Below are 23,294 nucleotides of genomic sequence, written 5' to 3'. Positions count from 1 at the left end.
CCTGAGTGTTAGCATACATAGTTCCTTTTTTAATCTGAGTCTGTGTGAGATCTGATTCAACACCTTAATTAAGATTGTAAGTTATTGCGTGCCTATCATCATAAGGCTTGTATATCAGCCCAATATACATCTTACATGAACTCTTAAGGACTTATATAATAGAAGATAAAAATAAAAAGCACATACATGGTGGGGTTTTTTTCCGTATGAAAACGCAAATCAGCAGGTAGTTAAAACAAAAAGAGAGAAAAGAAAACAAAGAAGGAATGAGATCTGTTCATTTAAATTTTTCAGAGGAGTGACAATAATTGAGCTAATATGCATTGGCTTCTCATAAATTGCCTTAGTAGTTTAGGCCTTGAGTACCTTAGAAATGAGCTCTCTCCGCATGCCTCTTCACCGTTGCTATAGATTCCAGCTAAAGGCCTGTTTCTTTATGTTTAAAAAACTAAGATAATTTCTCTTACATTCACTGACAGAACTTAACATTTTGTTTTTGTCTTTTAAGAACTCTGCAAAGCAATACCATTACTCTAATAAGACTCTGACTACTAATTTCATTATAACATACCAGTATACCAACTAAATAAGATGTAGAGCAGTAACTTCCAGACCTGCCTGTGCCATCAGAATTCCCTGGAGCTCTTTAAAAAGAATGTCGTTCTGCGGCTCTCACCCCAGGTTCTCTTGGCCTAGGGATCCAGGAATCTGTATGGTTGGAAAACACCTTTGCCATGGATATTCATATTCCCCAGGTGATTTAGATATGGGCGGCGGACTCATGAATGGGAGTTGGAAAGACCCTAGACTAGCAGATAGATGCTTATTTGAGCTTGATAGTGGCTTACTTAATAACTGGAAGAAGTAGAAGAGATGATAAGTCTCAGGAATATTTCGTGTTTTCATCCGTGACTTGAGTGAATGCATCAAAAATTAATAAAAGACCTAGCAGCTTGTAAAATGGGATAGAAATTCCAAATGACTATGGCAAAATTAAGAGGAATGTTTGTTACAGACAATGCTGAAAAGAAAATGTAGAATAGAAAACAGACTACGTAAAAAGAGAAAGCAGAAAGCAATCAAGCAAGCATGGAACTGGGAAACAAAAACAGGAATGTGACATGGAAGAAGAAATACACAATGATCTTTCTTTAGTTTAATGTTTTCCCCTGAAGCTCCTGTGTTATTTTCTGCATCTAGTCTTTGCAAAGGTCCGGAAACAGATGTTTGTGTTTTTGTGTCCTCTTTCATACTCTCATGTATTTTTCCACCCTGCAGCTACCTCTGAAATGCTACCAATCACCTCTCAATTGCCAGCTGAGTATTCTGTTCTATTTCTGCTGTCACTAATGCTCCCTGGCGTTTGATCTTTCAACTGTCTTTTCTAAGACTTTACTATGGTAGCTGTCCTTCTGGTCTAACTACTCCATGTGGGCTCCTCTTTCTCTGCTGACTGTTGAGCAATGGTTCTGCCCTTGCCCTTTGATCTCTTACTTGACATGCCCTGCAACGGACTTTTCTTCCTTTTGGCCAGAGTTGCTTCAGTAGATCTGCAGCCATGACCTTTCCACCGAACTCCATACCTTCTTTCTTTCTTCCTTTTTTTTTGAGAGAGTCTTGCTCTGTTGCCCAGCCTGGGGTGCAGTAGCACAATCTCAGCTCACTGCAACCGCCGCCTCCTGGGAAGCAATTCTCCTACCTCAGCCTTTCTCCTGAGTAGCTGGGACTACAGTTGCATGCCACCACACCCGGCTAATTTTTGTATTTTTAATAGAGAAAGGGTTTTACCATATTGATCAGGCTGGTCTCTAACTCCTAACTTCAGGTGATCCACCCCTCCTGGCCTCCCAAAATCCTGGGATTATAGGCATGAGTCACTGCACCTGGCCACTGCACACCTTATTTCTGTTGGCTTTGCAGACAGCCGCACCTAGAAATCTCATTGATTCTCATCTCTAAATCTTGGTTTATTATCTTACTAAATCTACTTACCCTCTCTATTCCTTAGGAAGCTACCACTCATCTAGTCAAAAAGGTTTTTAAAAATTGTCATTGTCATTACTGTTCTCTGAACACATTTCATTGACAATCAGGCCAGTCTCTGATTTTTATCTCTAAAGTGTCCCTTGAATATGTCTCTCATTAGTGCTATGGCAACTGATGATCCTTGCCTTCTTCCACTTGACTTTGTTAAAAGAAAAACTTTAGACAAAATAAATATAGCAGTTTATTTGAGCAAATAACAATTCATGAATCAGGCAACACTAGAAACAGCAAGAGATTCTGAGAGCTCTGTTCCAGCAGTATGGGAGTGGGCTTTCATAGGCTGAAAGTGGAGGAGGCAAGGTAAAGAAATTACTTGATTGGCTGTAGCCAGGCATTTGCCTTATTTGGATATTGTTCCATAGGAAGTTCCTAGTTAATATAACGAATTTGCTTGTTGATTATCTGTGATTGGCTGAAGCTCCATTCAAAATTAATCAGTCATAGCTGGGCACAACGGCTTCTGTAATTCCAGCACTTTGGGAGACCGAGGGTGGGTGTATCATGAGGTCAAGTGATCAAAACCATTCTGGCCAACATGGTGAAACCCTGTCTCTACTAAAAATACAAAAAACAGCTGGGCCTGTTGGTGTGCGCCTGTAATCCCAACTAGGGAGGCTGAGACAAGAGAATTCCTTAACCTGGTAGGTGGAGGTTGCAGTGAGATCATTGCGATCATCGTGCCACAGCACTCCAACCTGGCAAAACAGTGAGACTCCATCTCAAAAAAAAAAAAAGAAAAAAGAAAAATCAGTCACAAAGAATGCCTCTAAATTAAGTTTTGGTTTGTTTATTTATGTTAGGGTTCCTGATACCAAAACAACCCCAGACTAATGGTTTCTTTCTTATTTTGGCTAAACAGCTTGTTAATGATAGGCATGCCATAATTTATGATAAAGGGGGGGAAAAGATGAAGAGAAATATTAGGAATGGAAGTATTAGTAATGAAAAAACGAGATAATTAGATTCAGTGGAAATTAAAATAATAAAAGACTATTAAGAACAACTTCATGCTAATAAATTTGAAAACTTAGGTGAAATGGAAAAATTCATAGAAAAATATATAAATTGTTAATCTGAGCTAAGAATAAATATAAAACCTGAATATACTCTATTAAATAATTTAAAACACTGCTTAAAAAAGAAAGCACCAGGTCTAAATATTTTACCAGGTTAGTTCTCCCCCAAATTTAAGAACTAGATAATTCCAATTTTATGTACTTGAATAAATATTAACATCTCCAACTCGTTTTATGAGGTTAGTTAACTGGACACTAAAAACCAGGACCAGGAAAGAAAAGAAAAGAAACAAGACAATAAAAGAGAAGAAAATTACAGGTCAGTCTCATTCAAACATAAAAGCAGAAATGCAGAAATCCTAAACTAAATATTAGCAAGCCAAATTGGGCAATGTAGAAAACAAAATCATATTGTACGAAGTTGGCTCAGCATTGGAAAGTCAATTAGTAATATTTACAACATTAATAAATTAAAGAAGAACAATGCATATGACAATTATACAAGGTACAAAAACAACCACTATTTATAATAAAAATTCCCCCCCCCCTTTTTTTTTGAGACAGTCTTGCTCTGTTGCCCAGGCTAAAGTGCAGTTGCAGTTGTACTATCTCCTGCAACCTGCATCCACCGCCTGCTGGGTTCAAGAGATTCTCCTACCTCATCCTCCTGAGTAGCTGGAATTATAGGTGCACACCACCACACCCAGCTAATTTTTTTATTTTTTTTTTAGTAGAGATGGGGTTTTACAATGTTGGTCAGGCTGGTCTCAAACTCCTGACCTCATGATTTGCCCACCTTGGCCTCCCAAAGTGCTGGGATTAGAGGCATGAACCTCTGTGCCCAGCTCTAATAAAAATTCTTAGAAAATTAGGATTATGTCTACAAAAAGTCCACAGCAAATGTTCTCAGTAGTACGTGAAACATTAACAGTGTTAACTTTATAATGAGGAGAACCAAAATATGCCTACTAGCAGCGATATTCTTCTGGAGGAGTTCCAGCCCAAAGAAAAAACAGGAAAAAAAATACAGGTGAAAAAATTGGAGATTAAGGAAAGTCGTTTTTGGTACGTAATATGATTGTATATGTAGAAAAGTCTAAAGTAAGTTTACATAAAAATTATTAAAATTAAAACAAAGCTATAGCAATCAAAACAAAATAGCACTGGCATGAAAATGGACACCTAGACCAACAAGAAAATAGAGAGCCCAGAAATAAACTCATGCAATATGATCAACTATTCTTTGACAAGAGCACCAAAAATGCAAAATGGGGAAAGAATAGTCTTTAGGTAAATGGTTCTGGGTAAACTGTATATCCATATGCCAAAGAATGAACCTGGATCTTTATCTTACACCTTACACAAAAATTAAAATGTATTAAAGTCTTAAATGTGAGACCTGAAACTCTGAAACTTCTAGTAGAAAGCATTGGGAAATAACTTTTTGACATTGGTCCTGACAATGGTATTTTCAGATATGACCCCAAAAGACAGGTAACAAAAGGATGTCAAACTAAAAACTTCCGTTCAGCAAAGGAAACAATCAACAAAATGAAAAGGTAACCTAGGCCTGGTGTGGTGGCTCACGCCTATAATCCCAGCTCTTTGGGAGGCCGAGGCAGGCAGATCACCTGAGGTTAGGAGTTCAAAACCAGCTTTGCCAACACGGTGAAAGCCCATCTCTACTAAATGTACAAAAATTACTCAGGTGTGGTGGCAGGCGCCTGTAACAATCCCAGGTTCTTGGGAGTCTGAGGCAGGAGAATCGCTTGAACCCAGGAGGCAGAGGTTGCAGTGAGCCAAGATCACACCACAGCACTCCAGACTGGGCAGCAGAGTAAGACTCTCTCTCAAAAAAAATAAAAAAGGGACCTGTAGAATGGAATACATATTTGCAAGCCATATAGCTAATAAGGGATCAATATCCAAAATATGTAAGGAACTTATACAACTCAATAGCCAAAAAAAAAAAAAAAAAAAAAAAGAAAAAGAAAAAAGAAAACAGCTAAATTAAGAAAATGACTAAATTCAAAACCTCAGTTAAAAGTGGGAGAAGGACCTGAATAGATATTTTCCTAAAGAAGGCATACAGGGCCGGGCGTGGTGGCTCACGCCTGTAATCCCAGCACTTTGGGAGGCCGAGGCTGGTGGATCACGAGGTCAAGAGATCAAGACCATCCTGGTCAACATGGTGAAACCCCATCTCTACTAAAAATACAAAAATTAGCTGGGTGTGGTGGCGCACGCCTGTAATCCCAGCTACTCAGGAGGCTGAGGCAGGAGAATTGCCCGAACCCAGGAGACGGAGGTTGCAGTGAGCTGAGATCGTGCCATTGCACTCCAGCCTGGGTAACAAGAGCGAAACTCCGTCTCAAAAAAAAAAAAAAAAGAAGGTATACAGTTGTCAACAGGTATATTAAAAGATTCATGTTATTAATCATCAGGAAATGCAAATTATGACCACAGTGAGATATCATCTCATGCCTGTTAGAATGGTTATTATAAAAAGAGGTAACCAGTATTGGTGAAGGTGTGGAGAAAAGGGAACCCTTGTATACTTTTGATGGGAGTGTAAATTAGTAAAGCCATTATGGAAAACAGTATGGAGATTCTTCAGGAAAGTAAAAACAGAACTCCATATGATCCAGCAGTAGTCTCACTTCTGGGTATATATACAAAGGAAATGAAATTAGCATCTTTAAAAATGTGCTATATGTATAAAATGGAACATTTTCCAGCCATAATCAAAGGAAGGAAATCCTACCATTTGTGTCAACACTGATGAACCTGGAGTACATTATGCTACGTAAAGTAATCCAGACATAGAAAAATACTATGTGATCTCACTTGTATGTAGAATCTTAAAAAGCCTAATTCATAAAAGTGGAGAGGAGAATGACGGTTGCCAGAGGCAAGGGTGGGGATGGGGAGCAGGGGTGGGGATGGGTCTGGCTAGGGGAAGGGGGTGATGAGGGAAGGAAGGGGAGATGGTCAGATGCAAACTATCAGTTATAACGTGAATATGTTCTGGGAAATCTAATGTACCCTGTGGTGACTATAGTTAATAATCATTGTATACTTGAAATTTGGTAAGAGAGATCTTTGAATGTTCTCATTGCAAGAAAAAGAGGGATAACTATATGAGGTGATAGTTGTGTTAATTAGCCTGATTGTGGTAATCATTTCACAATGGATACATATATCAAATCATCCTGTCATACACCTTAAATGTATACAACTTTTATCTGTCAATTATACATCAGTAAAGGTGGGGAAAATATTTAATAACCTTTTCAGCTGACAGCATATAGAAGTCAATTACAACGGCAGATAGTTTAAAAATGTAGTTTTTAGGAGATAGCATTTACAATGGCAACCCTAAAAAACTTTATTGGAAGATATTAAATAAGTTTTTTTTAATGATTAGGAGATTTACCATGTCAAATGTATGGAAAGTCTCATTTTCATAAAGATGTTCATTTTCTGGCCGGGTGCGGTGGCTCAAGCCTGTAATCCCAGCACTTTGGGAGACCGAGGTGGGCGGATCACAAGGTCAAGAGATCAAGACCATCCTGGTCAACATGTTGAAACCCCATCTCTACTAAAAATACAAAAAATTAGCTGGGCATGGTGGCGCATGCCTGTAATCCCAGCTACTTGGGAGGCTGAGGCGGGAGAATTGCCTGAACCCAGGGGGCGGAGGTTGCAGTGAGCCGAGATCGTGTCATTGCACTACAGCCTGGGTAACAAGAGCAAAACTCCGTCTCAAAAAAAAAAAAAAAATGTTCATTTTCTTCAAATTGATCTATAAATTCAAGATCTTTCTAATCCAACCCAAAAGGGCTTTTCATGCAACTGGACAAGCTAATAAAAGGGTAAAAGTCCAAGAAAAACTTCAAGTACTCCTGATAAAGAAAAAAAATAATATTGGAAGTCAGGAGAGGAAATTGCCCTGTTAGATTAAGATTTATTATAAATAAAGCTCAGGTAATTAACATGGTGTTAACTGACTGATAAGCCAATGGAATAAAGTGAGTCAGAAAGAGAGGTCTGTACATGACAGAACTGGCAACCAGGGATCAGTTGGGACCTTCTGTTAAGTATTTAATTCATTATTCATTTGGGAAATGTTAAAAATGGATTTCTAACTGTTATCATGCATGAAGTCCATGTTCATAGCACTGAGGTTTTTAAAACCAGGTTATAAAACAACATCCATCATATGATTCTGTTTTTGTAGAAAGAAATAAGAGTATATGTGATTAAATATTTTGAGAAAAGACCTAGAAGATATTAAAAGTCTAAGTGACAGACTGTCTCTGGGTGGTCAGAATGTTGAAGATTCATTTTTCTTTACATCTTTTTTTGTCTAGATTTTTAAAAACACATTGAGCCTATGTTACTTTTAATTTGAAAAAACATTTTTTTACTTTGAATTTTTAAAACTATTCTTGTCTATTCTTCTAGATTAAATTTCACATTATTTTTGGCAACTTCCAAACTGCCTCCTCCCCTTACACTCATAAAAAATTTTTTCATTGTGATTTTTGACTGGAATTGTCTGGTACATAATAGGGACACGGTACATATTTGTTAAATAAATATGGAAACAATTCACATCTTTGTGATGGTTAGCCGTTCCAGTTGAGAACATGGTATATGTTCTTTTCTTAATTAACTAACAAAGCCTTGTAATTTTTTAATGTAGCTACCACACATTTGTACAATTAATGATTTCTAAAATTGTATAATCTTTTCATTTTCCCCCATATTGAGTGAAACCCTTAACTGAGTATCTTTAACGTCAGACTTCGGAGTCAGAAAGATGATTTATTTCATCGTAGGAAAACATGCCCTGTTTAGTGAGGTTAAGGACCTGGGTGTATTTAGCTTAGAATAAATGACTAAACTGAAACTGAATACCTGTCTTCAAGCATTCGGTAGTGGCCAGCTTTCCTTTAGCTGTGCCGAAGACACACAAAAAAGAAATTCAACTGAAGTGTGAGGAATTTAGATTAGAGATTGCAAACTGACGACACAAGGCCACACTGGCTCTGAGAGACATATTATTTGGACCTCACAATATATTTTAAAAGTTTGAATTTATTGCAAAGTTAAAATTTAAAGAGATTTCACATAAACACTTGTATTTCTAGCTTTGCTGGCACCCCTGTGCTCTAGTTTCCAATAGCAGCTGATAGCTGGCATTAAACATCTGATAGCTGGCATTAAACATCACTGCTGTCCCCTTTAAACAAGCCCTGAGCGCTCTCTTTTTTCCAGTCAGAACCCAGCCCTTTTCCTGTTACCTGTCTTATCCCTTAGGCATTAAGTTTGCAACCTCAATTCAAATAAAGGACAGATTAAGTGGCACATTTGTTGGTATGGCCTCTTCTCACTCGGCATTTTGATGGTGTTTTTAAGAGATGGTTTTAATGTGGTCCTAGCTAACAAACAGCAAATGAACTAGGGGACTTCCGAAGGTTGCATGCGGGTCCGTGATCCTGTTAGAATAGTCCAGTGGTTCTTAAGCTCTTTTTCTCATTGCACGTGATCATAGAATCTGAGAGTTGCAGTGGACCCCCTGCAAGACAGGGAGGCCACAGCGGATATGCTTCATCTAGTGTTCCTCCGTAGACACAGGAAATCTGAAATCTATTGCAGAGGGGCCTGCTTGAACAGTTAATAGTTCAAACAACAGCTACCTCATTTAGAAGGCTTATTAAAAATCTGTTTCTTTTATGTATAGTTATTTAAAGATGAGTGAAGGATTTTAAAGAGAACTTTGAGTTTTATAAGTACACAGTATTATATTATTCTTACCATTATGCATGGCCTGGCAGAGTTATGATTGTGGGAACCATAGTTTTGAATATCATTTCATCTATGCTTGCATGTTATCCAAACATGGTTTTCATATTTAATGTTAAGGACATTTTTAAAATAAATAAGTGGGAAAGCAATATGGGAAGAAGTCTGAAGTGATAATTTCTCAATTTGTTTTTTCCTATTTTTTATCTACTCTGAAAATCTTTCTTATTAAATGTTAACAGTCTCTGATGGATCCCATAGAAAATGAAATTTGTAGCACATGTATCCTGTGGCATTATCTAAAAAGTCAAAAGGGTGACAGGTAGAAAATGTGTGTTTTTTTCTAAATAAATTTGACTGCAAAGAATTATTTTATAAATAATTATTTTACTCACAGTTTTTTTATTTTTTTATTTATTTTTTATTTTTTATGAAACATTTCATGCCCCATTTGTTTTGGCATCAAATAGACATAGCTTTATTGTGACTCAGAATCTAGTACTGTCCTTATTTAGGGACATGAAATGTTATCTCAAGGGAACCTTTTTGGAGTCTCTAAATGTCTTGGGCCATAAGTGAAATTTTTAGCCTAGGATCAAATATTCCACTTACCCACCCAAATTGTTTCCCGCTTGTGGTCTTAGACTAGGATCCTGTATATATATTTCTAAACTTGATTTTCAAGTCCCACAGAACAATCCCTTTCTCCAGCCTCACCCATCACCAGCAATAGCGAAGGTCACACTTGGACCTTTAACATGTTTCCAAAGGACCCATCAAGGCTTTTTCAGAGGCCCCATCTCATACTTAGTCTCTCCTCATGTTTAAAGTGACAACATCAAACTCATGATTTCCCTCTCCTTTCTACCCTTGGTCTTTTGATAAGGACAAGGTGTAACTTTCTGAATAGACTACAGTTTGGGATGTAATGAATTACAGCTTCATTTTTCTTTAATGGAATAGCTTGAACACACATATTCTTCATCTTTTATGTATATGTTCCTAGTCTAGCCTAATACCGAAGAAACTGTCAATACTCAGCAGGTATCAGCCTCTTTCTTCCTATCCTCTTATTAAATCACTACCAGGCTTGAGAACTGACTCATGGCTTCAGACTGGAAACAGTCACATGTCTGAACTGGCGTGCAATGCAGAGCTGCTTCCGGGTTAGCACATAGTAATCTGATTGCGGCAAAGTTCCCTTTCTTAAAGCAAATGTCAGACCACTATCCAACCTACCTAAGTTTATCTTCACCAAAATTTTAACTATCTATAAATTCATAATTTGATTTCTTTGAAGTTATCATTGGGGCCAAATTTTCAAGTCATCTGTATGCCAGCCTTTGAATTGTCATTATCCCTTTAGTTTGAACCTGCAATTTCCTACAGCAGTTAAGAAGTCAAAATTAATAAATGGCTGGCATTTTAAAAGAACATACAGGTTGCAACAATCTTGCATATTCTTCACATGTACCCCAAAACCTTAAATGCAAAAAAAAAAAAAAAGAACATACAGGTTGAAATTTTGTGTTTAGGCAACTTTGGTTGCCTAAACACACACACACACACACACACACACACACGCTCAGCTGGGTGCAGTGGCTCTCACGTGTAATTGGGAGGCCCAGGTGGCAGGAGCCCAGGAGTTCGAGACTAACTTTGGCAGTGTAGGGAGGACCCTGTCTTTAAAAATAATTTTAAAACTTAGATATGGTAGCATGTACCTGTGATCCCAGCTACTTGGGAGGTTGAAGTGAGAGAATCACCTGAGCCCATGAAGTTGAGGCTGCAGTGAGTTGTGATCGTGCTGCTGCACTCCAGCCTGGGCAACAGAGCAAGACTCTGTCTAAAAAAAAAAAAAAAAATTCAAATCTAGAAAAGGGTTGTTCTGTAACACAGCTAACCTGATCTCTTTAAAAGTTCAGAGTTCTTTTTTAAAGAGGTAATGGGAGATTATTTTAGATTAAAGGAGATGTAAGCAAATATCTCTTAAAATCCATGTCTTTGGTTGGATCTGATTCAAGGGAAAATCAGATCAGTGATATACATTTGGGGACATTGGAAGAATTTGAATATAGACTGGTTATTTGATCAATCATGTCATACTCAGTTGTTGTAATAGTGTCATGGTAATGAAGCAAAATTTCCATATTGTTCGAGAGCTATGCTTACATGTTTAGGAGTAAGGTTTCATGATGTCTACTTAAAGAGTTTAGAAAATGTGTATATGAAATACAGCAAAATCTTAACTATTATTGAATCTAGATGGTGGGTTTTGGGATGTTCATGACACTATTTTTCTACTTTTCTGAATGTTTGAAATGTGTCAGATTGTGTGAGTAATGATAATAATGAAGGAGTCATCTCAGGGAGAGAAGTACTGAGGGCATTGTAGGTCTCCCTGAGCCTGCCTTGTAGTTTAGGAGAAGGCTTTGATGGAAGAGAGCCACACAGGTGGTGGGCGGGGTCCACAATGAAGTGGAATTCACCTGCCCCGGTGGTCCTAATGGCTCAGCAGGCCACACAGAGGCATTTTCCCAGGCTCCTCCATGAGTGGTCTTGTAATAGCTGTGGGAGAGGGCTTCCCACTGTTATACACTGGACCACAGACTCCCCTTGGCAGCTGTGGGGAAGCTCAACTGGCCTTGGCTATGAATCCCCCGGAAAACAAGTGAGACTGGATAGTTTTACAGGAAAATCTCTCATTGAATATTTGCTCTCAGTGTCTTGGGACTGTGAACTGTAGCAACCCAAATAAATGACCACTCCCTTAAAACCATTACTCATTGGAGCACGGTACTGCTTGAAACTAATTACGGCCTTGCTAAGCCAGGATGGAATTTGTTCAACTCATATTTGAGTTTTTTTGTCATAATTTTTGCCTTTCTGTTTATGAAGACTGCAAATTTCTAGTAGGGCCATTTTGGAGCAGCTTGTTTTAGACAGAATATGAAATAAAATAGTAGCAGGACTCTGGTTTGTCCTTTCTTTCTCTCATAAGTATTACCAACCACCTCCCCAGTTTTTTTTAAAGAGACTTAATAGTTTTTGATGAACAAGTTAGGTAAGCCTGAAGAAAGTTAGTGTGGTAACAGGTATTCATTTGGGGCTTCATTGCTGCTTTGGAGGTTGTTTATAGAAGGATAGGGAGAAGTTCAACAGCGTTTTACAACATACAGAGTGTAAATGGTGGCACAGGAACTGGAGATTTTTTGGGCTGCTTGAAGGCCAGGGGAGAAGTATCTTGCTGATACTAGATAATTGTGTTACATTAAACAATTAAAAAATATAAATTGTTTCTGGAAATGCACATACCTGAAAACGCCTGGTGGTAAGATGTTTCTATTACAAAGCTTTTCCTCCCTCTAACCCAAGTCTCTTCCTATGTCTAAAGACAGTTTTCTCAGATTTAGGAGGATGACAATTACCAGCAAGAAAACAGGCATACTGAAATGTGATTTGCAAGCTCCTCATAATCTTAATACCATCATCCAGTAGTTTTCAAATAAAAAGATTATCACTTTATGATTTCCATTTGCTCTGCTGACTCAGGTTTTCTGCATTTAAAACACCAATGTTAGCAAGCTGGGAGCTGGTGCCCCAAGTAGGAAAAGCAAAAGGCCACTAGGATTATTTGCCAAATTGCTGTTTAGCTTTAGAGAGTAGTGGAGCTTTGCTTTAGCCCTGGGTAAGTACAAAATCTCAGTGGCCTACTGAACTCTCTGAAGTCAGTTTCATAAAGAGCAAAGATAAGAATGTAGTCTTTATCATTGCCTGTTATCTATGAATAAATGAAATACATCTTCCTAAGCATTTCAGTTCAGTATGTTTCAAGCAGCAACAATTTTCTGTTTACCTATCAAATTTAGTTGGCCATAAGAACTGACACAGTACCTTTTGTGTTTAATCTCTCCTTAATTTCTCTTTAAACAGTAAAGTTTCATATGACCAGTGGAATTTGGACTAAGGAGGTGCAAATGTTTTTTACATGTAAACTTGCTATTTCTCTCGTAGGTGCCGTTTGGGCAGATTTTCCATTGAAACCACTAATAACAAGATGATGCCATTTAGGAATGATTCCTTTTAACCTAATTCTGTCCTGTGGGTGGGAGGTGTAGGGGGCAAGGTTACAATAAACTGATTTCTCCTACGAATTTCAGTAGCAGATCACTTGGAATCTGCCTTATACTGCTTTCTTTTTCTATAGGGGAAGATGTCATATTAAGAGGTGATTATTCAGTAGTCCAAATAGGATTTAGTTATCACTCAAGTGGTATCTTAAGACACCAGGCTTCCTGGACTCAAAACTGTAGCTTTCATGGTCAACTTCAGATTTAGCCCCTTCCCGAGAGTAACATTTTATTGCTGGAGATTTTGTATAGGAAGAAGATTTTTCAAATTTTGAGCATGCCTTCTGAATCGTAATCACTTAGAACTGTAGATCAGCAAAGGTAGAATAACTTAGATACTATATATATAATTTTTTTTGCTCAGAGGCTCACATTATAAGTTATTACTTGAAAAAGACTTAATTTTTGCTGTGTTTGTGACTCCCCAATTGTTAAGGACTCCACTTCTTCCCTCAGCAGTAGGACAAATAAACAGATATAGAGATGACTTCCATTCTCTCAGTGACCTAAGAAATGACATTTTTTTTTTAAAAAGCACTCAGAGTAATGTCAGTGGTCTGTATATTTTGTTTGACATTTAAGCAGAAGAAAGCCACATGACTGAAATATGATCTATTTTCAAGTGTGTTAGGAAAAAAATATATTTTATCTCAGAAATCCGGAGATTATCCTTTAATAGTTGTCACTGTTACTACACAATCCGCATGACTAAAGCAATTGTTCTGTTGGAGCCATCGCTTGCTTAGACAGCATCCAGTCTGCGGTCACTGATGTCCTGGGTCCTTCTACAGGAGTGTCAGAAGGATACTGAATATGAAAGTGGAAACTTCTTTAATTGTATTATTTGTATAAGTTATTTCAGAACAATCATAATGATGGACTCTAGAGAATCTAATGGTTCTAGAGATTACTTCTTGCAACCCTTGGATGCTCCATTTTGACAGGGGGACCCTCACCTCGCTCTGGGGGACCTTTTACTTCTGCTTCTTCTACCAAATAACTTGACTGCTGACTATGAGAACCAGGAACAGTTTTACTTGATTTTTTCAAGAAAGTCATCAACAAAGTGGTTTTATACCTGGAGGGAAGACAGAAGAGAGGAGAAAGGGAGAGAGGAAGGAATTGTGCTGGCACCTTCTGTGAATCATCTGAAAATTTGTTGCCACCCTATAAGATGAATGATAATGTCTCCATTTTCACAGATTGCATTTTCTCTTCTGGATCAAGCTTCTTTCATGTAACATTATGTTTATAAGATGTATTTCTTTTATTACCTGTAACTGTAGCTCATTCATTTTTAGAGGCAATATAGTATTTCAGCGTGTGACTATATCCCCATTAAAAAAAATTTACTGTTGATGGTTATTTGCATTGGTTCCGGGTTTAGACTGTTGTGAAGAGTGCTATTGTGAACACTGTATGTCCATGCTTAAGTTCAGCTTTAGATGCCCAAGCATTTTTTTCAAAGTGGCTGTACCAATTTGTACTCCTGCCAGCAGTGTATGAGAATTCCAGTTGTTTTATGTTCTTGTCAACACTTAATGCTCTCATTCACTTAGGCCACTCTGGTGAGTTGGATAAATTTCTTTTTTACTCATGTCATATTTCTTTTCATCTCATTCTATGTAAAGATTTTGACATACTTGAATTAATTTATTTACAGGCAAAATACACCCACATTGAAATAGATATGAACTGCTTCTTTTTATGAGCTAATAAGCAGTGAGTATCAGAAGTTGACTATGATTTATTCACAGGCTCCGACTGAATTACTATCCCATCTGAAAGTCCTGATTTTCAGGCACATTACACCTCCTCATTTATTTCATTTTACAGATGAAGTAACTGAGCCACTTCAGGGACTAGGGAGTATGCCAGGTGTTATAGTCAGGCCTCCTGGAAGAGGCAAGATAGTAATAATGTTAACCCTTGCCTCTCAAGAGAAGCCCTCTGTTAATTCCTTTATTATTTCATTTGCTAAATAATAATAATTATCATTATTATTACTTTTTGAGACAGAGTCTCACTCTGTCACCCATGCTGGAGTACATTGGCTGTGATCTTAGCTCACTACAACCTCCGCCTCCCAGGTTCAAATGATTCTTCTGCCTCAGACTCCTGAGTAGTTGCGATTACAGGTGGCTGCCACCTCACCCAGATAGCTTTTTTTTTTTTTTTTGAGATGGAGTTTCACTCTTGTTGTCCAGGCTGGAGTGCAATGGCACGATCTTGGCTCACCACAACCTCCACCTCCCAGGTTCAAGTGATTCTCCTGTCTCAGCCTTTCCAGTAGCTGGGATTACAGGCATGCACTACCATGCCTGGCTAAATTTTTGTATTTTTAGTAGAGACGGGGTTTCACCATGTTGGTCAGGCTGGTCTCGATCTTCTGACCTTGTGATCCACTGCCTCGGCCTCCCAAAGTGCTGGGATTACAGGCGTGAGCCACTGCACCCGGCCAGTTTTTTTAATTATTATTATTATTTTTAACAGAGATAGGGTATCAGCATGTTGGCCAGGCTGGTCTCAAACTCCTGACCTCAAGTGATCCACCCACCTTAGCCTCCCAAAGTGTTGGGATTACAGGTGTGAGCTACCACACCAGGCTCATTTGCTAAATAATTATTGAGTGCATCTTAGATGGCAGGCTGAGTCTCAGAGATTTAGTGGCAAACAAATTTGTAACTTAGTGACATTCCCTTTCACTTTACAGGTTATGGCTTTCAAATCACAGCATATTTCCTCAAGAGAGGGATACGCCTTCGCTGCATCAGGAGCTCACAGAATGCTGGTAAGAAGCTGATTTCTTGGGTTGTTAGACATTTCACACAATCTGCTTGCCCTAGATAGAGAAGGGATGAAAATTAGGAATGAAAGTCCCATTTGCTTCATTGCCTTCATGTCATTGTGTGTGTCCAAAAATTCGTAATTCCTTTCCTCCCAGCTTGTACTGTGTTTACTGCCTATCTGAGAACAGTGAGCTGGGCCACATCATACTTTCCTTTCCTGCTGCATCTCAGCACTTTTCTTTTAGTGACTCAACACAGTTGAACTATGAATCACTTCAGCATTGTCTGTGCACACCAAGGTCCTGGCATATGGAGCAGGTGTGTGCACAAGAAAGCGCTTTCCCAGCCCACAGCTTTCAGAGCTTTCCCTAAGCGTGTGATGAGACCACTTTCCCTTGTCACTTCCCCAAGTCTAGACGTCCACTAAAGACAGATTTCAAACTTGTCCAGCCAGCAACAGTAAAGTCAGAAGCTAATGATCATTCTCCAAGTTGATCTGAGCACTAGGAAGACAATTTAGATTACCTTCCATGAACGATTTCATTATGAGTATAAGATATGAAACAGACTTTTAAAAATTAACTGTGCGGAGAATTGCTGTGGAATCGTCATGATCATCTGCATTTTCTTAACTCCAAACTCTGCTTGAATATATTACTCTCTTTTTTGCTGTTGTTTGTTTTGTTTTTGAGACAAGGTCTCACTCTGTCACCCAGGCTAGAATGCAATGGTACAATCATGCCTTACTGCAGACTCAACCTCCCAGGCTCAAATGAACCACCCACCTCAGCCTCCTAAGTAGCTGGGACCACAGGTGTGTGCCACCACACCTGGCTAATTTTTTTTTTTTTTTAAATTTTTGGTAGAGAAGGGGTCTCACTATGTTGAAGCTGTTCTCAAACTCCTGGGGTCAAGCTGTACTCCCTCCTTGGCCTCCCAAAGTGCTGGCATTACAGCAATGAGCCAACATGCCGAACCTCAAATATATTACGTTCTTAACAAGGTCTTCCACTCTGCTCAACTCTCTAGTAAAATAAGTCAACTAACCTTGTATCTGTATCCTTTATAGTAAGGACTGTCATTGCCTAAATCTTTATTTAAATATTAATGTAATACAACTCTCAATAATGACCTAAACAGAGTAAAACGGTGGAGAAGTTGCTTTCTGTTACTACCTGGCACCAAAATGTTTAAAAACTGCCATTCTAGCACTGTTACCTTTCAGAGGAAGAAATGCAAACGCAGAGGAAGTTTTTGATAGAACTGATAATTTTGAATTCCAGTTCTGATCCACTAATGAACTGTTGTATTTGAATATTACGATTTTTTAGGGGGAGGGTGGACAAATAATGAATTCTGTGGTTCAGTTTTCTCTCTCATAAAATGATAAACAGGCTATATTACCACTTATCTCAATAAGATTTGTCAAGAACTAATGAATAAATATTAATTGCTTTGCTAATTTTGTTCTTCTGGCTTCTCAAGGTCCATCTCTAGTCATCTAGCCAGATATCATACCCACAAGGGGTCAAAGTTTAAAAACACCCAGGCCCCACCTGAAATGAGGGCTTTCATCATGAGGAGGACTAGTTGGCAGTAAGACCAGAACACTAGGTTAATCGTTAATCATGGAGGACTTTGAATGTTGGGCACTGAGGAGTCATGGTAGGTTTTTGAGCAGGATAAGTACAGCTCTTTTTGTTAATAACTGTTAACCTACTGTTCTGAATAGGATAACTTGGAATAGGGAGGGCGACTGCCAAGGAGACCGTGGTGGTGAAAGCTGTTACTGGAAGAACAACTCCTTAGGCCTTTCGGGATCATTTCAGCTAGCCCAGTAGTGTAAGGTGTTAACTTGTTTAAATTCTGTGCCCATGTAATTGACACCTTCTTGCTTGGCTTCCAAGCAGTGCATCAGATTGAGATACGTTTTACCTCAGTCATTGCCATTGTGTGCAATGTACATAAAAGGCTTTACTCACCTGATTCGTAATATCCATCTTTTAAAAAAAAAACTGGTCTCATGTAAGAGGGAAGCTTTCTTTGTTAGAAAAGTGACTTCATTTCTATCACAAATATCAGACGTGTATCGTAAAAATACTTAAGTAGTACAACAAAGCATGAAAAAGGGAGAAGAGCCCCTTCCCCCCCACCTGGAACAGACGCTGTTGGCATCAGCCAAGCATCACTCCAGACATCACGCCTGGGTAGCTGGAGGCTGGCGAACAAATGGATGAATGGACAGACTGATGAGAGAAGGAAAGATCCAGATGTCATTACCATCTTCTATTCCTTTCATTGAATGCCGAGGAGTCCAGTTCAGTGATTCATTCAGTCTTTCCCAATGGGAAGTCAGCGGTTTTGTTTTAAGAAGCAGCAATAATAGATTACTATGACTATGGTGTAATTTTTTCATCTTTATTGTATATTTAATCATTTTCTAAATAGTTGGATCATTAATTCCTAAGAGAAGCTGCTGTTTTCCCAGCCTGATTCAGATTAGTAGTTTGCCCACTTAGAGTGTGGGGGACCTCTCTAAGACTAGCTGACCAAGGACATGATAAGTAAAGTAACTGGTAAAAATGTTGATGGGTCACATTTTTAGATTTTATTTAATATTCTTCCTCTTCCTTTAAGTCTTACATTCTCATTTTGAAAACATTGATCCTATTTTCCAAATAGGAGTTCTAATCAGAAAACATCAGACTGACACAGAGGTGAGGCTGCAGAGGCTCTGCCTGGGGGTTTCCTGCGATGTCATGGTCCTGGGGCTCAGGTGGACCAATTTGCAGCTTTTCAGCTCACCCTGGAACTTTGTGCTCACCCTGTCCTATTGATCGCAAACACTGAAAGGATGGGAGGAGAGAAGAGACGTGTGTCTCATATGGATATGCAGATTTCAGTAACTTAAAATGAACAAAAAGTCTGGAACAACCATTTCTGTGTTTATAGCTTTTTAATGCCTTTACTAACTTGCTTTTCTTCACTTTATACAGAACTCCATGTATTCCCTGATAGATTTGTGGTTTGTGTCAGTCAGCTTGCATTCAGTCGTGATCTTCTGGCAAGTCAGAATGAAGGTTTGGTGAGTATGAAAAAATTCTATAAACAAACAAGTCTGCTCAAATGCTGAGTTACTGTAAAAAAATGTTTTAAGGGAACAGGAAAGCCTACCTATTTTGCATGGTAACATCGGCTAATTCGTGCATTGCTCTTTTCCTGAAGACCATTTTCATCAGCAGTACCTTTTCCACATCAATTTTAAATGAGAAAGCAACACATCACAAAAACTGTGATGGTGCTTATGATAGTGTTTAAATGAAATAAAGGAAAGTCTTTAAGTGAAATGAAGCAAAATCTACATGTTTCCACTGGAGGCTTTCATTGGGGTCAGTGGCTTTTAAATTTTATTCCATGGTGAATTACCGACGTTTTCATGAGAACCAGTACTTTTCCCCAGTGTATTATTTCATAGCTGATAGGGTTTTCTCTCTCTCTCTCTCTCTCTTTCTCTCTCTCTCTCTCGCTCGCTCTCTCGCTCGCTCGCTCTCTCTCTCGCTCTCTCTCTCTCGCTCTCTCTCACTCTCTCTCGCTCTCTCTCGTCTCCTTCTTTCTCTCCGTTTTCTCATGCTAAGTCTTAAGCTCCAACAGGGCCTGTTTCTGTTTTATTGGAGTTGTCTCTTTAGACAAATAGATAAAGGAAACTTACTCAGAATTGTAGCTTACTGCTTTGTCTTTTAAGGTGAACATGTACACTTGAGAGTTTTCTTGTTGCATATATGTGTGTTTGCTGCAATCACAGTCCAGTCTGCCTGAATTCTACACAGACATTTTTTCATATATTTGGATGTATGAGTTGAATCTTTAACAAACAGGGACATATGACTTGAATTTTGAACAAACAGAAAAAAAAAAGCCAGCAGACATTAACTGGGCCATGAAGTATGACATGATTATTATGCTTCTAAAATAATTTATGGGAATATTAGATTACCCTTGGTGTTTATTATTTTTTAATCCACATGAAATCTGAAATTTGGCCCACATCGTCTAAAACCGGCTTCTTATCTCATCTTAAGTAAATACATAGGAAGAGTGTTTCAGAGACTACAAGGGTGAATAGAGACCCAGGAAAAGTACTGCATTTTGTGCAGAGAAACCATTCGCAGCAGCAAGTGTGGCTCGTATTTCCTCTTCTTCATCCATCAGTCAGACTCTTAGGAATACACATTAAATGAACGAGGCAGATTTGGTGAAAAGTATTAGGTTTGTCTTTTGAAATATTTCCAAGATGTTGAGTTATCTTCATAAACTAATAAATACTGAAGTGGTAATACCATTGGCATACATCTAAAATATAATATAGCTTAACTGATTCAGAACAAGGAAGAAATTGATCTATGGTTTAAGAAAACAACAATTAACTGTACCAGAAAGTATTATTACTTTCAAATGAAATGCAGGAGAAATTAGATCTTGTATCTGATATGTAATATTAATACTTACTATCTTAAATTATTAAGGAGGGATTAAAACATCTCAATACAAATGAAATATTATCCCCCTTAGGGGCCTTGGTATTTATACAGATGTAAGTTTTCTATAGCAGCTGTCATATAAATCCTGTAATCTGGAGGGCTTCCTAAACATTGAGAATTTTCATGCTGAAAAGCTCACCAGTCTCAGCCTTTTACATGAGTGAATTCAATTTCTTTATCTTTAAAATTTCTGATAACCAGTGATAACATGACCAAGGTTAAGCACGTTAACTTAGGAGGAAAATGCCATTTCCATAATGAGGCTCATTCCTTGTTTTGAGTGTCTTTAGTTGTCCTCAGTTTCTGTCTCTTCAGTTGCTCATTTACTCCACCTCTGTCTCTTCACATATGCACTTTACCAGCCACATATGTCAGCTAAAGCCTGGCACTACTGAACAGCTTCATCTCTGGGCTCAAGTTCTGCACACCCCCTGCCTCGCCTGCTCACCTCTGTACCTCCCCTCCTCGAAGTCCTCCAGTCCACCACTTCCTCAGGCCTGTTGTTACTAGAAACAATAAAAGACCCAGGTCAAGTAAAGGTCCCTCTCCCACAAATGGCCCATCAAGCCAACTACACCATCCTTCCACCAGAAGTGTCTTGTAGTTTAATTCTCATTGATATTTGACCTCTGCAGAGTCTGCCTGTCTCAGCTATTTAAGGATCAATAAACAGTTCTTCCCTTCCAGAACTGCCTTCTGCCTGAGAGAAGGCGTTCTCACCACTTGTTCTATACTTCAAATGCCCAAAGCCAGTGATGTCAGGCTCCTGTGAGTATTCCTGGACTTCCATCAAGCTTTGAATTATTTTATCACTTTACATGAATATTCACCAAAGGTCAGGATCCATTTCATTTTCTCTTGGTAGCAATTCTGAGGAACACATGACTGGGCAAGGCTGGGAAAATTGGTGCTGGCAGTAGCTATATTGGAGAGATTTCTTTGGCAATAAACTTCAGTTGTTTCTCTGTAACTATTAATTCACTCTTCTCTAGCCACAGAAGTGACAGGGGAGTGAACTAGTACTTGAGCAACAGCCTGGGTGCCTTACTTGTGCTGTAGCCTTGAGGAGCACACATTTCCTTTCCTTCATCTTTTTTTTTTTTTTTCTTTTTTGGATTCTCAGTGTCTAAGTGACAATTTGTTAGGAAATCTGGGAATGTCTATTCAGAACTACTCTGTCAAGGGATTCTTTGAACCTGTAGACAAGGAAGCCAGCTGCACTTAGCTCCCCAGTTCTTAAAGGTGGTTGCACAAAAGAACTGCTGTTCCAGATCAGGCAGTACAAAGGGAGTAATCGCCCTCCTTTATACGGCAATGCAGCCACACTGCCCCTAAGCACCGCAGCGCCAGGGAGGTCTGTCCCTGCTGTCACTTTTGGCATTTCTCTTGTCCACTCAGGGCCTCTGGTGCAGGGAGATCCCCTGTGTTGCAATAGCTCTGCACAGAGTGCCCATGTGCTAGGGATGTGGGAATTGTGATGTGTACTTTGGGAAGAAAGGGCATTATTATGAAATGAGTCATTGTATTTTTCTTACTAGAGTTTCTCATAAGAAATCTCAAAACCCTTGTTGCCTCAGTTTTTGACCCATTGCTAGATATAGAACTGGGGAGTCTGTTTGAGAGTTTTTACCTTTATCTGGTTTGTTTTTTCCTCACCTTTTTTTCCTTGGAAATATGAAGAACATAAAGTGAATTTTTATTGCACTCAGCTACATTTCATTCCAACAGTATTTTCTTATTTACGAACTCAAGAGCCTGTGTAGAAACTGTTTTCTTTCTCAGATGTGAAGTCCTGGAGACTTTGGGAAATTTAAATTATTTATTATTTCTATTATTTCTTTATTAAAGTTGTGTAAATAACCATAAAACTCTGTATATAACTGGGACATTTCTGGGTCAGCACAAAGCTACTATTTCATTGTGTGTTAGTTACAGCCATTCCTTCTAGCCTCTGGAGATCAGCTTTCCCATCTGTTTTTACCATCACATTTTAACATCATTTGCTAAGTTCCAGCTCTATACTGGGAACTCTGGTAGGCACCAGGGAAACAAAGAAAAGTAAGAAAGCCCTTTGGCCTTCAAGGAGCTTACAGTTTGGCAGATCAAGGCTGCTGAAGGATACCCTGGTGACCTAAAAATGTTGTTCAGATAGGGCCTCCATTTTTCTTAAATATTTTTTTCATTCTGGATCCAAGGGTTCCTTTGGATCTCTTCTACCATTCCTCAGAAGGAAAGTCCAAAACCCCCCAGACCTACTTTTCTTTACTTTAAAACTGAAGCTGTCAAAGTCTGTGATCCTTTTGGAAATTAAAAAATGATCTGTAGTGCTAGTATGGCCTAAAAGTTGATATATACATTAAGATATTTGAGTTCTCTGCCTTATGCTCTTTATTTGAGCTGTGGGCAAGCTGTGAAAATAGCTGCCAAGATTCTGTAGACATAGCCCAGCTACACAAGGCTAGGTCCTCACTGTAGCATCACCTACGTAGAAGGATTACTGGGACATCCTGACAAGAAATGATATTGAAGCCCTAACTCAGATACTTCTCTTAAGTCACACTACTCTTTAGTGATAAAGAATTCTCCTTCTAGTTTTCGAATACAAAATTGAAGTGAAAATGAGTTTATTTTTCTGAGTTATTTTTAGCTTGGCTGTTGCAGTCTTCAGCCTCTCCTAACCCAGCCTTTGTAGACCATAGGCTTCCTCTCATTCAAGGGGGAGGGTATCAAATTATCTCAAAAATCTTTTCTTACATGGCATTTCTATTGGAGGAAGCAAATAAAACTGTAGCTAAATAAAAACTACAAAATAATTTTGCACAAAGAAGAAATTTTCTCGCAGATTTAAAAATTGTGATTAGAAAAACTTCCAGGGTAGTTGTATTTGATCTTAAGAAAGATATAAATAGAAATTGTAAGGTAACATTGTAGGCCTTATGTTTTTAGAACAGAAGAAATAAGCTA

At 38.5% G+C, this 23,294-nt stretch overlaps 1 protein-coding gene across 4 annotated transcripts in view; it reads left to right on the top strand.

Annotated features, from left to right (window-relative positions):
- Positions 1-23,294, top strand: part of SLX4IP (SLX4 interacting protein) — a 195,668-nt gene that overhangs the window by 153,316 nt on the left and 19,058 nt on the right. For all 4 annotated transcript variants that reach the window (XM_074406237.1, XM_074406238.1, XM_074406236.1 and 1 more), the window contains 2 exons: positions 15,717-15,794; positions 18,789-18,877. In XM_074406237.1, coding sequence (XP_074262338.1) covers positions 15,717-15,794; positions 18,789-18,877 — 167 coding nt within the window. The remainder of the gene's footprint in view (positions 1-15,716; positions 15,795-18,788; positions 18,878-23,294) is intronic.

This window comes from Saimiri boliviensis, chromosome 9, assembly GCF_048565385.1.
Source record: "Saimiri boliviensis isolate mSaiBol1 chromosome 9, mSaiBol1.pri, whole genome shotgun sequence".
NCBI lineage: Eukaryota > Metazoa > Chordata > Mammalia > Primates > Cebidae > Saimiri > Saimiri boliviensis.
The sequence above is the reverse complement of the archived record's forward strand: the minus strand, read 5'-3'. Positions and strand labels throughout refer to the sequence as shown.